Source organism: Cynoglossus semilaevis, chromosome Z (genome assembly GCF_000523025.1).
Source record: "Cynoglossus semilaevis isolate Cse_v1.0 chromosome Z, Cse_v1.0, whole genome shotgun sequence".
NCBI classification, from domain to species: Eukaryota; Metazoa; Chordata; class Actinopteri; order Pleuronectiformes; family Cynoglossidae; genus Cynoglossus; species Cynoglossus semilaevis.
In genome coordinates, this window is record NC_024328.1 from 11,393,440 (window position 1) to 11,409,833 (window position 16,394).

The 16,394-nt window shown below is 39.8% G+C and overlaps 1 protein-coding gene across 1 annotated transcript in view; it reads left to right on the forward strand.

Moving 5' to 3' along the window:
* The first annotated feature begins 3,298 nt into the window (after positions 1–3,298).
* The window catches only part of rtn4r (reticulon 4 receptor), a 40,807-nt gene continuing 27,711 nt past the window's right edge, over positions 3,299–16,394 (forward strand). Inside the window, exon 1 of the mRNA XM_008336237.3 lies at positions 3,299–3,992. Within this exon, the coding sequence (XP_008334459.1) occupies positions 3,971–3,992 (22 nt within the window). The 5' untranslated portion in view covers positions 3,299–3,970. The remainder of the gene's footprint in view (positions 3,993–16,394) is intronic.

Sequence of the window (16,394 nt, forward strand, 5' to 3'; positions counted from 1 at the left end):
AGGGAAAGACCATCAGAAAGCCAAGGGCTTGAACCTCTAATCTTGTTGTTGTAAGGCAAAAGAACAAACCATAATTACTCCATGTGCAATCACTTCTTTGTCTGAGCGTATTTTTTCTCATTCCTATTTTTTATTTTATTTATTTGATTAGATTTAAATGAGATCAGGTGAGACGCATGCAAAAGCAGTAAAACATTTGAGTAGAAAGAAATACATTGACATTTGGACAAGTGCAAATACTATATGTGTGTATATACTTTTATATAACGTATGTGTGTATACACGTATTTAAATGTACATATGTGTATAGATGTATGTATTTACATATACATCTATACACATATATAGATACACATATATGTACATCTTTCTACATATATACTCTATATATGTATATATATATTTAGAGAGTAACTTCACTGTAAAATTGTATTTTATTTTTATTTTATTACAGCATATATTACATCACCGTCATTCAGTGAAACCGATCACCTCAATTCCCTCATATACTGTCATTACTGTAACACAGCTCTTACAGTAGTGTCCGTGAAATGTCAACGACCATCTTAAAGGCGGTCATTGGTGCTGACGTTCCCCTTCTGCTCCCACAGCTTTACGATTAAAACCGAACAATTTGCAGCCTCAACACAGGAGACTTATCAACTCGACTCATTTCATTACTGTCAGGAATATAACACCCCCAATCCTCCCCCTTAGTCAATTCGTAGAAATGATCCCGCGTTAGTTAATTTACAGTCACCCGTCGTGCGCGGCCTCCAGCCTCGACGCTCCCATGACAATTTACCTGTGTCCTTTTCACTTGCTGATGCATATCACTGTGATATACAATAATGGGACGGGCGTAGGACTCAGGAGTGAGGAGGCATGATGTATAATGAGCTGAGGAAGGTAATCAGTTACACTACACTCTTCACTTTGCGGCACAAGGACAGTTCCTAAATGTTGAACAAATTTAGTGTTTCACTGTGAGAATATGTTTAGCTGGAGTTCATTTTGCGAACACCTTGAATGACCTTGAGTGACCATATTACTTTTAGGAATTTACTCGTGCAAGTCTACCACCTTTATTAAACAAAAACACGAGTAAGGGACTCAAATTTTATATATGTACATATATGTACATATATACATATACATACTTATATACATATACACATATACATACATATATACATACGTACATATATACACACATATATGTATATATATATACATATATTTATATAAATACATATATGTATGTATGTACATATATACACACATATATGTATATATATATACATATATGTGTGTATATATGTACATACATATATATATATACACACACACACACACATATAAATATATATATATATATATATACGGGCTGCCACACAGCAAGCATCATTAGGTATGTGGGGCTTGAACCCAGGACCTTCTCCGTGTAAGGCAGACTTTCACACACACACAAACACATTCACCGCACAGTCTCAAACCCTCTGTTAAACATTGTATAAATATATGTACGGCACTAGAGACCGATATATTACCTGCATGGTTTATGCAGTATATGTAGAATATATACTAAAATATATAAATCACAGTATGGATAAATATATTTTATGCAGAGTATATGCAGTAAATGTTAAGTATATATAAATGTATAAATAGTAGCACGGACAAATATATGCATGTATGTGTGTTTAAATATACAAATACATAAATGACATGAGTAGAAAGTGTCCAGTGTTTGTCAACAGTATTGATGCTCCTCCTGCTACTGTATGTTCCAAGGGCTCACATACAAATCCAGGACAGGATCAACACATGTGCCTGTCATGAAAGTATTTATATAAAGCTCCAGAGACACACAACTGTGATAGATGACAGCAGTCCTCCTCCCTCCCAGGCTGACCTCATTCCCAGCGGGTTGCTTCAGTGGCTTAGGACCGTGCCACTGCCGGCCATCTGGCCCTGCCGATCTATCCGTTGCGGGCGAATAAAAACCAGGCGAGTTGCTGACATATTGTGATTATGCAATTGTGTACTGGAGGTAGTTGTAATCCTAAAGCTCGGGATTAAGCAGCTGCATATACCCCGATTTCACTCAGTGACACCAACCACCTGAGTCTGGTCGGAATCATTCACCTGACTCCCACTAATAATCTCCTCTCACAGTGTCTTCTTTTGTGCCAATACTGTGTTTGACACGAGCATCTGAATCTGCGCCAGTGTGCCTAGAAATAGACGGCGTGATGCAGAGAGCTCTTCCCTGTCTTGGGAAAGATTTGTTGTTTGATGTGGAAACCTCCATGTATTTCATTATGGATTTATAAAGCACGTGGAAATACTGAATACACTCTTACAGGAAACACACAACTTTTCCTCCAGTTCCAGGTTAATAATTAATGCAGGGGGAAGTGGAAGGCACATATAGCGTGACTCCCTTCTGCCCTATGAGGCCAGGGGCAGGGCATCTTGCTTCCCCTCTGTCCATGGTGCTGAAAAATGCTTTATTTTTGATCACCGGTAGGGGGAGTATGGCACCTAAAGATAAGATCAAGCAGCCGAGAACCAAAATACAGGGTTTAAGGAAACCAGCCTGACAACAGACCGGAGACGAGGAATTGATTCCTTGGTCCAATCAGTATCGGGATGTAAAAAGTTGCATTAGTTTGTAATTTTAATTTGTATTTGTTTTAAGGATTTACATGAAAGAACAGAAGACTGATGAAGAGAGCAGGCAGTGTTTGTAAGGACTTTGATTTCCCATGAAATAGAACACGAAAAATAACAATCTCATGAATAAGAAGACTGATAATAAAAATATATAGAACAGACTTGAAGGATATAAGTCCTAACAGGGTCAAACGTTATTCAAATCATCCATTCCCTGGGAGAAAATCCACCCCCTCAACCCCCAGGGTCGGAGCTTTCTCGTGCATGTGCGTGTCTGGTCGTGTCCGATCCAAATAGATTCGCCTCACGTCACCTGACCCACCCACTACCAACTGCCAGCCCACCACCCCGTGCACATAAAACATTCATTAGAGTGCAGCAGTGCGCTGCAAGAAACGTCTGTCTGAATAAATCATCAAGTCTCAGTTTCACATAAGAAACCACCAATTATATGGGATTATACAGCTTTAACCAATATATGTCCATTTAATGTGTATATTTATGTATGTGTGTGGGGAGATAGGAGAGGATAAGAAGAGTGACAGAGAGAGAGAGAGAGAGACATTGAAATGACTTTAAATCCACTTTGGGATTTAAAAGGATTTTTTCTCTCTATCTCTCTTTTTTTTCCAGCGTGACACCGACCTATTAAACATTCATCCCTGAATTCCCACTCGCTCTCCAGCTCTCTCTCTATTCTCTTGTTTCGCCAAACGTACCTTGTTGCCCCGCCCACCCCTTCCACCTCCCTACACCAACGCGCACCAGTGCGCATCCGCTGCACACCTTGCGCTGCGCAGACTTATGGAAATATGCACCGGGGCAAGTGATGCTGCTGGATATGTGCTGCAATTTTCAATGATGGAGGGAACTGTGGCTGCTCTTCTTCTGTATCACTGCTCCTCCTCTGCCCCTGCTCTCACACTTTGAGGACTCTCCTCCGAAGCTGTTTGTGCGTCCTGCTCTCGGGAGGTGTCGACTGGTTGGCGTTGTCGATTCTTCAGACCGCACTTTGGATGTTTACCGCTGACTGTTTCTCTGCCGTCCTCGTCCAAATGACTGAGCTCGGGTGCAGCCGGAGACATCGCTCTCCACTCCGGAAGACCTACAGCTAAAGTTTGAAGGGCGGCGGGGAACCGTTTGTGTTCCGTCTCCCACCGTGCACTGGATTTGCAATCACACACTGCAACCACCAACGGATATCCGCGCCGTCTCTGCGCGTCCTGGGATTGATTCGACTTGGATTTTACACCCCCACCCCCCACCCCCTGGATATCACCGAACCTGAATCATGAAGACCGCTAATTTTGATGGTGAGTAAGGGTGTAGCCTGCACCACACAACCACAGCATCTTTGTAAAGTTTTCGCCCGAAATCTGCCCACCGAGCTCGGCTGGGTTACTGCGCACTTATTGAAACCCCTTCCCGTGCAGAATCCTTTACTCCTAAAGAGACAGACCAAAAATAAACCAGGCGTCCTAATTGGAGTTGGTCCGCGGGTTCCTCTGGGTTCGGTTTATACCGGAGCAGTGATTGACAATATGCGCAAAACGGCGTCTAATCTGCACGGTGACAAGTTTCTCTGTCGGTGGAGGGAAGTTGTATCTTTATACGACCTTGACTCTTAATTGAACAGTAAATCACAGACAAAGACATTTATTGCGCGCTCTTTTGTTTTCTCGCAGATGTGTTAATATCAAAAGCGCTCAAAGGCAGTTATTGTTCGTCAATGTGTTTAACGTAATGAAAGTTCTCATTGGTCTGGACACCAGGCTGTTGTAGACGCTGAGGTTTATAAGTATGCAGATGATGCGCTTGGTGGCACAATAATATAACACTGTGTCAGTTCGACACGGCGTCCCTGGTCCCTTTGGACTTTGCCACACACTTGTCCACCGAATCCAGATCGATCCAGTTTTCCGTAGACTCGACTTGGACTTGCCTCCACAATCAGGACATGGATGGCGCTCGCTCCCGCCGGAAATAGCAAAGTACTGCATTTCTTGGCATGAGGGGGTGAAAACGGGGGTGGGAGGAGGGAGGAGGAGGAGGAGGAGGAGGAAGCACCTGGCATGTCAGTGCGTGTGTTCCTGCAGGCCTGATTGTACTCATGCCCGTTAATATGGTTAATGCAGCACAGGAAGAAAAACACCAACATGGGCGTGAGGTGTTGGAAAAACTGCACAGACGAGATCAGCAACATCTCATTTGCTCCATCAGCTGAGGAGGTGGAGAAGCTCCCTCTTCTCCACCCTCCCGCCCCACCCCTGCACACACAGTGGCTCAGTATGAACACATTCGGTACAGCTACAGTAGTGTTGGTGGATCGTGTCTTTATCATTTAACTAATAGTGAACCTACAAAGCAGAACCAGAAGTGAAGAGATCTGACTGCATGTCCTTAGGATTTGCTTTGACCCCAGTAAGAAGTACTGCCCACACAGGGGCTGAAAATGTTCATCTGGAGGAAAAAAAAAAAAAAAGATTCTATAAGTGAGTTTGCACGCATGCACAGATCTTATGCAACACACAGCACAGAGTGTTCATCACAGACTTCCTCCTCTTATTCATTACTGGGCTGAAACTGCAGGATTATGTCGGGAAAGCCACAGATTAAGGGCCCGCTGATTAACTTTGATTTTCCAAGTTGTGAAATACAGGGAGTTGCTCACGCAATCCGTGGAGTGTCACGTGGCGATGCAAATTCATTGGCGTACCACGTGTTTTTGTACAACGTGCCGGGTTTCTCGGATATCAGAGTGAGGTTTTCATCCTCCACCGACTCCTGTCGTGATTTACCTCAGGAGGCAACACACACCTGGTGGATGTCTGCTTTTGCCCCTGCTGTAATTATAATTGGCATCACTCTCTCGAGCTGATTTGGTGGAAGAAAATATGGCCTGTCATGCCTTGTGTTCAAAGTGTCACAGCGAGGTGGGGCTGTAATTTACACTGTTTTTCACCCTGTCAACATATGATCAAATGCCTCTGTGAGGAGGCAGATGCTCCCGGGTGCCGTTCCTCCTTGTCTCCTGCCAAGCAAAACCAATAAAGTCCAAATGAATGGATAAAACCATTACGGCAGAACGGAGCACCGTCTCTTCAGGAGTTGTAAACCTCGACATAATGAGGACAGTTTTTCATGTAGTTAACTTTGTTATTGTTTTTTTTACCAAAAAACTGCCCCATTAAAAATAAAACAGGCCACGATGTGAAGTATTTAAGGAGGGGAGTCCAATATATCAAAGCGGTGAGTCATATAAGAGTCAAAATGTTGAAATGAAAATTGAATAATTGTTGGTGATGTTCAGTGCAAAACAACATGGAATTGCAGTTGACGCTATAGACTGAGAATGATGCATAACCTGCTGAAAGAGAAGGTGAAATTGATCCATCCTTTTGTCTGTACACTATATATGACCACTGAGTGCAGGCTGTGAGAGATAATGTGTGTGCGTGTGGGTGTAGTATTCTGTTGGTATATACTGCAGGGGGAGGTCTGACTAAAGGGGGAGGCAGTGAGGAGAGCGGCAGCCAGCAAAAGAGAAAAAGATGGATTTAAAAATTCAGATGAGTTAAGATTCTTCAGCTCATCGCGTCGTCCGTTTGTCTGTCCCGGTCAGTGTGTCTCTTCACTTCAGAGGGACGAATGCTGCAGAGAAATAATAGCAAACAAAGTGACAGCTCCTCACGCTGACTCACTGAGGAAATATCCTAAAGCTCTAGTTAAGGTTTGTTTCGCCTTAATTGGCTGAGGTCAGCAATGAGACCAATGAAAGCACGATTCTCTCAGAGTATTCAAGTGGAAATCTTTGGAAACATTTCAGTCCCCTTAATGACTGCCACATGCTGGGGAGGCTGAACAATCCCTTTGATTCACAGTGTACAACGCCAGTTGCAGAGATTTTTTTTTTTTTTTTTTTCAAAAAATATTGTGTTGTTGTTGGAAAGTTTGACATTTAAGAAACTCTGTGACTTTGCTAAACGTCAACTTTTCTTTAAACTTAAAAGTTCAAAAACATGTTTTGTTTTCTGTTTTCTTTTGTATGAAATTCTTATTCTTATTTCCAGCACATACAGTGTGATGTTTTATCTCAATATTCTCAGATTAGAGGTATTGCGCTCGGGCCAAAGAAATGTCATTTTCAACAGAATTAATTTAAAACACATGGAGAAATGTTGAGGACAGAGATATTAAAGGTCTGAGAGTCAGGAATCCCAGACGCCAACTCTAAATACTATATCATCGTGTGGTGTTCATATCGGGTATATGAACATCAGAGTGGCAGGAAGAATTGTTGTTCATTGCAGTTTGGATGTCATTTGGTACTATAGTGTAAAAATGGGAGAACACCAGGGTTTGTTGAAACTTTTTTATTTTTTTTTCCAACTGTACTCAAGGGAGAACGTGCATCACATGGTTGAAGCCAAGGACATTTACAGGTTGAATATGTGAAAACACATTTCACAGTTAAGAGCCTAGGAATGTCACTTTTACTGTTATAGTAGTATTATACATTCTGCTACTTCTTTTATAACCATCAATTTTAATGCTACATTTATCTTGATAGTATTACGATTTCTACCCTGGTAAATATATATCTGGTGCTCCCTCTTCCTTCTCAGTCACATGTAAACACAGTTGACACGACTAAGGTGGAGTCATTCGCAGAACTGCTAATGCTAACAATGTAAGGCATAAATTTGCAAAAATGTGTAATAAAAAAAATCATAAATATGTTGAAAAGAGAGACGTGTATGAACAACATGTCCGATCTGATTCCGATAAGGCTACTTGGAGTATATGCCGATACCAATATCAATCTGATACTTTTTATATATATATATATATATATATAATATTATTTCACATAATCTGGTAACATTGAATCTGGTAGCATTATTTCTTTCATGATTTGTTTTCTGCAACACAGTTTAGTACAAAAAAGTGGAACTGATGATTTGAAATAGTCCATTCAGCCGTCTGTGTTTGCCATCGTCATGCCTGTTGCTGCAAAGCCTCGTTGTTCTAATGGAGCAGACATTTGGTCTCCGTGCTTTCTGCTCTACAGAGCATTTTCTGTTTCCTAACAGCAGCAGCTCGGGTCCAGCCCCATGTCAATGACCTTAGCATCCAATTACAATTTATCTGACAAACAAGGGCTCAAGTCATTCATATGAATCAATTTGACAAAATAGGCCACTGGAAATGTTGCACACACACAAAAAAGAGAGATGTGGCCTAATGGTAAATGTGTTTTCCTTATACTTTATAATGATAAACAGAAGATTTTTGGAAAATTCCAGATTTTTTTTTTATCTTAAAAGCCAAGCCAATCACTTTGTCTGGAGTGGTTGCAGTAGATTCCATATAAACAGTGATGCTGCAGATTAAATATATCACTGGTATCCAGCGTCATAAAGCTATAGTGTGTAGCAGTAAAGCCTAAATTACAGGGATAAACAGCAGCGAGTTATCGTGGAGTGGATCTGCTGTCTTTACTGTAGTCAGATAAGATAAGGGGCTTCTCCTAATTGGCTGCACCCTTCATGTAGCACAGCATTTGGTTATATGTTGAACGTGCACACGCACAGGCACATATTTCCTTTAGCGAGAGAGAGAGAGAGAGAGAGCGAGAGGGCCGTGTTTGTCTTAGATATCCTTGGAACGACTTGTTGTAGGTTATCCAAGTCTCCCAGCCCTTTACTGGAAATCAGCAAGTGAGCAGAACTCAGGGATAAACAAGAAAATGTGTTTAAAATTTGTTTATGAAAAAGAAGCCAAAAGCAAAGCCAAGGAAATGACTACAACAGATTACCAGTTACTTGTGATTTCGAAAGACAGGGTGCAAACATTAACGTTGTCCAACTTTGGTGTCAAGATTGAAGAGGAAGAGACAAATAAACCACTGTTACACAACCAGGAGATTGCAAGGTTGTTGGGTCTGAAGCATTTATGTCTTATTTGCAGTAATCCCCTGACACCACATTATGAAGATAATGCTTACTCATACAGTACATGACAGAGCATGCCCTTCACCGTGTGTATGCCCAGCGCATGAATTAGTGCCACCTTCGCGCCAGAGTCGTGATGCATCAACTGACCAACGGAAACTGCCAGCGACATGAAACCTCTCCAGGGGAGCAAATAGTCATCTGTTGATCTTTGAAGTGATATTTTAGCTATGCTACTGCTCCTTGAGTGACGAACAATAGACTAACATTTACTTAAGGCTCTCAAACAATTACATAGCTGTAGATACCTCACAAATAATCATGATTATTCAAAAGAATGAATGATACATATTCATGTATTATATGAGAAATATCAACATTCATACATTAATATAGGAAAAGTATAGAAAGTATAACTCGAAATTTTCATTACAGAGTGTGTAAATTTAAGTAATTGTTGAGATTATTTTTATTATCATTTTTGAGGTGCTTTGGTAAAACAGATACCTTTTTAGCATAAGTGCGTAAATACCGTGTATCATCTCTCTATTGGTTCTGCGGTGTCCGTCATTCTGTCTGATCTGTTCAAATATGACAAATTTATTCTCAATAATTTCTCAGATTTTGCTGTTTATCTTGACAGTGTTATTTACTCACTTCACCCAGCCAATGTCATAATTGTTATGTCATTAAATTGGAAATTTTGAATTTCTTTTCTGTTCTTGTTGTATTCTGGCAACTTTGATTTTTTTCCGAGCCGGAAATTTGTTTCTCTAATCCCTGTGTAGGTGCTCCAGTATAGCGTGTGCAAAATGCTGCCTGTACAATGAACATGCTGATTAAACCACAAGGGGGAGGCTGACTGATGGCATAGTAAATTATTAATTATACAGAGCAGAAGCCGCTCTTAAATTAGATGCATGAATAAAGCCGTTGTCATCCTTATAAGTCAATGCCACATTGCCTCTCATCTTCATGGCCGTGCGGAGACACCCAGACAGATGAAGTGTCAGACTGAAGCTGGACATGAGTGCCGTTGTATCATTGATCACGTTGGTCACATGTTGTAGGTAACTGATCAACAATGACCATATGACTCTAATGACCTCACCTTCAAATATCACGAGTCCTTTTGTAACTTAAACAACACTTTGGTGTGCATTCCTAAAAGAAAATATAGATTGAGGCAAGGGTAGAGATGGGGTCGGGGGTGGTAATGCAGCTGTTGCCAAATCTACAGCGGAGAGCCTGATGATAGAATTATCAATACTACAGCAACGAGCCCTGATGCTATCTGATCTGATGTCTGACATACGTTAGTATTGGCTGATGTTCCTACAACAGCAGGACTGTCAAACTGAATGTTTCAGAGCCAGGATATACACACGATGAACTGCTGTTTTCGTTCCACTATTCTGCATAGACAGAAAAATAATCACAGGTATTTTTAGCTGTGTTGATCTCATTAGCGCGAGTGATGCAACGCGGACTCCTCTCAGACTCTTGTGATAGTCGTGAGAGAGGCTGCCTGATTAGTTTGCAGTCTCGACAAGTTGGTGTTCAGACTCTCGCAACGCGTGGACCTTATGCCGGCGGACAGTACAGGGTATTTGATTTTTGTTTTATGTTTATTCACTTATGATGAATATGAAAATGTACTCTTCAGAAGAAATGGAAATTACATAAATCACCACTTGTATGGGTTTTTGAAGTAAAGGACTTCACAAGAAATTGTGATTCTGACCCTGAGATCCCATTTAATAACTGAGAGCTTGGCTTATACAGAAAAGTTGGAGAGAAGGTTAAAAGCTCAAAAATAAAAAGGTCAAATTGTAAATTAACTCGTGTTAATGCAATCTCTTTGGCAGTAACACTGTAAGGTTTCATGTACTGGAGTCCAGTAAAATACGCCATTAATTCACATTTGGACTCTTTTGATTACATACATGTATACATTAAGTTCAGACCAGTCTCACTGAAACAAACATTAATTGCATTAAATAATTTGTAAAGATGAATTTTTTTTAAAAAAATTGCATTTTAAGGCACTGCACTGCAGATTGATCAGATTAAGTGTAACTATCGGGTAATTAAGAACCTGGTCTAGACTAAGATACAACAAAGTATTTCATAAATGTGAAACGATCCACTTTTATGCAGTTGTTCTCTGTTTGTCAGCTACAATATCTTCAATGCAACAAAAGCCAACAGTGCTTTGCTCACAGTGTCTGTGATCTATTGTTGATGTAAAAGCCTCATTTCATAGGTGCTAAACACAAACAGGGTTTACACTGCAATTTCATAAATTTGCAGGGGCCGATAAAAGCACAAATTTCACACACAAATCATCGTCCTCAAATTTAGGTGAGAGGAGAACGGTGTTTGAATTGGTGAATATATAAGGCAGCACCTGCTGCTGGAGCAAAAGGACTCCGTCAAAACGTACTCGGCAGTTGTGGAAGTGGAACAAATGAAACTACATGTAAAATGTTACAATGTGGGCAGGCATATAAATCAACACCTTTGTTTATGGACAGCACTGTTCTTGTTGTTTCACATCCGAATATACATTTCTTTAGCTTTCTTTAATCTGCTCTATAATCATGGCCAGGTTTGCCAGGCTGTTAATCCATCACAGATACCTCTTACGCATGTTTTTGAGTAAATGTGCGAGTGTTAGCATGAAATGCAAGGTCCAATATTATATGTAGTGTGGCTGAGGTCAGATATTAAAATTATTGTATTTTCTTATTTCATTGTTAGCAACAAAATTTTACCTTATGCGTCACTGTGTTACTGTGTTACCATGTAGAAATGTATGTACATTTTATACACTCACACTTACAAATATAGTCAATTTAGAGTGATGATTAATCCTAAAACTAAAGTTAAAGTTTACCTTTGTCATTTGTGTTGAATGCATTTAAGTCAATTGGCTTTCACCACTGCGGTTTAAAGTATGTAGCTATTAAAATATAATCTTGACCAGTCAATTTAGTTCCTTCTGGTCCATTCACACTCATTCTGACTTTGTAACAATTGCTCCTTCACTCACATAGTCTTCTGTTGCTTTGTGTCAAGCGCTCCCTTTGTCCATACTTTACAATTGTCTGTTCCACATTCACACTGTCACTCATCTTCATCCCTTTCCTCTCAGGTAAAATACTGATCATTTCATAGAGACATCAACCCAAGGCAAATTAAATGTGACCACAGTTAACCTGCCGCGGCGTCATTTAAATGATATCTGTAATCTTTCAGCGTCCGGGGGAGCAGAGGGGAGGGAACTGGAGTAAACAGGAATAATGATAGAGGGTTATGTTGGCTACAATAGCAGAGAAGTGGACATGGGTTTTCCTTCCGTGATGAGGTTCGCAAGGACAACCAAGCCATATGTCAAGCAGGGATTTCACTCCCACGCAGCAGAATGCCGTCCAACATTGTAACTAAATACACAAATGCTGTGTTTTTACACGATGCAAAAGCCAAGTTTATGGAATTACTTGATTTATGTTTTTGTTTTTGCACTTACAGTTCAAAATATGATTACATTATCTCAAACTTTTACGGATTTACTGTAGAAACAAACAACGAAAACTTTACATCCATGTACTAACATTTAAATGTTTGTATTTTTTAGAAAAACATAAGAAAACATTTATTTTGGGTTGGCTACAAATGTACTTGTGCTAGTGCAGCTGTAGCTAATGTTAGCTCAGGGTTAAGTAGTAGCACCATGTTATGCACGTACGATAATTCCCACAATTTATCTAAGGTGCTGTTAGAAAGGTTAAAATATATCAATCAAATAAAATGTATTTTCTACTGTCACTCTTCACCAAAATGCAATTTCTCTGTGCATCAACAAACTTTTGAAGCATTACTGCCACCTCCTGAGCTGGAGTGCATGAGTGTTATCACTGTTCTAGTAATTACATGAACTGAGACGGTGTTAGGGTCAATAAAATGTGCACTTAACCAAAATGTCCCAGCACCAAAACTTTAGCAGAGCAAGAATAAAAACTAGATAAATCTCTTTGTTATTAGCAATTAGGAGCGCAGACAAACCCTGTGAGCCCAATCATTGAACCTCAGATGGGCTGCTGTCACAGGCACGTCACCTTGGCTCACTTTCCAAAAGCTCTAATCAGAAATCCTGCTTGTTTTTACATGCCTGTACGTGTTCCCAGCAAAGCTTATCATCACAGCAATTATTCCAGTCAGGGAGATAAGCACTGCCAACACTCTGAGCTGTAAACAAATTATGCTGAGGGGTCTCGATGATGTCTGGGTGGGAAATTAAAAATCTGATTCCAATTCTGATGGTCTAACTGGGCTGACTCGAAGTCCACAGCCAAAAGACAGTCATGGGAATAAAAAATGCGGTCATCAGTAAATCATGACAGGCGTTGTGCTTTCTACCAGATTCGTGTTACTTGTATTTCATGTGTTTGACATTAGCCTAAAGCACTTTTTCTCATCCTTTTTTGAGTCTTGGCACATATTTTATTCACTTTTTACTTCCTCAGTGTAAAACCAAGGCATGTTTAGTTGAACACAGCACTGATACTCTCAGGAATAGAAGAAAGATGCATTTGAGAATTAAAGCTCAGACTCAAGTACTTAATTGTTTGGCTTGTCACTGACACATAGACAAACAAGGACTAAATTATTTGCAGTAAATACATAATGGTTAATTAGATGCAATTTGATTTCCAAGCACTCTAATTTGGAGAGAGAGAAATTACCCATAATTCTTCTGCTGGATTAACTATTTAGATTTAAAAATACTCATTTTAATCTTCTTTTTTCACATTGTCGCAGAAATGTTTGTCATTGTAGTAATCCATGTTTCACTTCTTATATTTCATGTCCTGCACCATGTGTTTAACTAATGTCCTCTGACAAACTAAAATAATTATTTTCCTTTCTGTGATCATGAATCAAATGTTGCTGAACATTCAGTGACTAATTAAGCAACCCCTTTAATTCTTCATCCCCTATTATGACTATATGAGTCGTATGAATGAAAGTGATTTTGCTGAAACAATCCTGTAATCAGTCAAACCTGAATCTTGTGTTTTGATCCATTACACATGCAAGTTTTGTGTCAGGTGGAAAATTTCTGTTGGTTTTCAATGAATCCTTGGACGGCTTTACCACAGGTAATTGACAGGATTTGTTTTCTCCCCATCCGTCGCTCCCTTGGAGGGCATTAGCATATTGAGTTTCAGGTCTGACTGTGAAGTGAGTCCCACCATGCTTTTAAAAGGCGTTGCATGAATAGGCGGCACATTACACTCAGGAGAAATATGAGAAAGGAGGAGAATGAGTGCACTCTTTAATGCATGTTTGCGAGTATACACTTCAGCAAAAGGCTCAACAACACGTGAATGCGCGCACACACATTGACACACAGGACGATCAGAGCCCCCCCCCCCTTTCCCCCACTTTCCCCTCGCTTCAAGATGGGTACTGGTGCAGACATGATATCACCAATCTTCTTAGATAGTTAACTTTAAAGGTACAGTCATAAAATGGCTGTTCTTTTCAGCAGAGTTAACGACACCTCAGCTTCCCCAGGTTTTCTCTTGGTTATTGTTTCCCACGCTGGCAAGATGACAAAATCAGAAATAGATACATCTCAGTTAGAAAAAGAAAAAAAAAAGAAATCCCATTTGGGAATTCAATTTCTGAAAACATAGGCTTCAGTTCTTTTTACCGTCGGTAGCTAAGACTAGGTGAAGTCTTAACAGCCAGTGAATTAAACTATGCATTCACACTATTGTTTTTTCATTAATAAACTACGACTGATTTTCGATGCAGTAAGGAATATTGTATCAAATGACCATCACTGGCCATTATTTTGGTCCTGAATGTTTTATTAGAAAGTGTTGGGCTTGAAGTGTAGTGCATGCTTTTAAATCAATCAATAATAAAAATAGGAATATGGAATGGTCCGGTGTAGCATTTATGGGTTATTTATTACCCACTCTATGTGAATGGCTCTGGAAAAAAAAAAAAAAAACTAACCATGAATATAGGATGTGTGTGGCAGTATTTTAAACATGACATTTTTTTAAGGTAAATAATTTAAGAATTGTTCTAAAAATCATCATTGCAAAAATGTTCACTTCGAAATCTGACATCTCAACAAACTTTTTTTTTAGCCTTTCCATCTACACCGATTCTATCCAAGCAGTGCCGTTAGCTCTGACCAGGTCATTAGTCCCTTGTAAGGTCACACATAGGAAAAAAAAAAAAATCTTCACACATAGGGCCAATTAAGAGTGTCAACTTACTCTGATACAGTGTTTCTCAACCTTTTTCCTTTTGCACATACATATAACAATGCAAGTCCTACGGGTAATTACTTGAGACGGGAATGTGACGTACGTGTCAAGAAGATATTAACACCCTCCGGCGTCAATTTACATCCTCAGTGTGAAACTTAGGCCTGTTTAGTTGAACACAACGCTAATATGATAATGAGAAATTGAAGAAAAATACAAAATCTTCTTCAGTGGTCTCACCCTTTAATATGAGTATTTAATCATGCTGCCTGTAACCGTCTTACAGACGAACCATGATAACTAATTTTCCCTTAAAGGAAAATTGTTTTCAGACCAGTGAAATTTGAGAAATGTTCCACAGTTCACCTGAATTCTCACAGCACATTATTGTGTCGCAGCACAGCGGTTGGGAATCACTGCCATAATCACCAGTCTACAATCACAAATCTACATTAAGGATGAGACAGGAAACATGCTAGCTTAATTTAGAAAGACCCTAAGCTACAAGTATTTACCCCCATGCCATCATAGGGTACCATACATTACCCAGAGGAGACTCCAAAAGCGTGCAATTTAGTAGGATTTAAACCATGAACCCCTTGGGTTTGGCGTGACAGCAACTTTCAAATTCAATTGAGTACTGAAAGATATACAATACTACTTTTATTTCTACATGGCTTCTATGACACATTCACACAGTACGTTTTTGCCACAGGCCACAACATTGGGTGAACGGGTGTCCCAGGGGTTTTTTTTTTTTTTTTTTTTTTTTTTTTTTGCTGAAAAACATTTCAGTATGCAGTTGAAGAAGGAGTCAGGGTTTTGTGCACTCAGCCATAGTCTTGTATTCTGAGCTGTCTTTCCAAAGAAACGACGCTGCAGAATATTGTTTGCATGCATTCATATAAGGTTTCAAGGTGGATATGTAAACAGTTGAGATCTTAATAAAAATGTAACAAAACACAGGTGAATGTAAAATCGTTTGGACTTAACCTGTTTCAACAGCAACTTTTCCATTGATCAAGGTCCTTGTCCACTTTCTACAAGGTTAAATAATTTAAAGTAGTGACATCAAGAAGTAACGAAAGTATTTCTTTAGCATCCAGCCATTTTGATGGCAGAATGATTTAATTGTTGAAAAGATTAGATCTTGAGCAACATGCTGAGAGAGCTGTTGTATTCCTGACATTCAGACAACCAGTTTTACCTTGATGTTTCAATAGTAAGCTGCATCTTCTTCAAAACTGCCACTTCATGTCACTGTGACGTGTCCTGATCAGCTGTTTTCACAAAGCCCTGCCAATTTTGCCAAGATGGCTACGCCTCCGGCTGCTGGGTGGCTTGTCCAAGACGTCAGCTCACTGTCAAAACATGTCAAGGTAAAAAAAAAACTACGCTTTTATCGAGACAAGGTAAACCCAGTGGAAATATTACACCCCAGAGTGGGTATTGATCTTGCCCTTCAGCA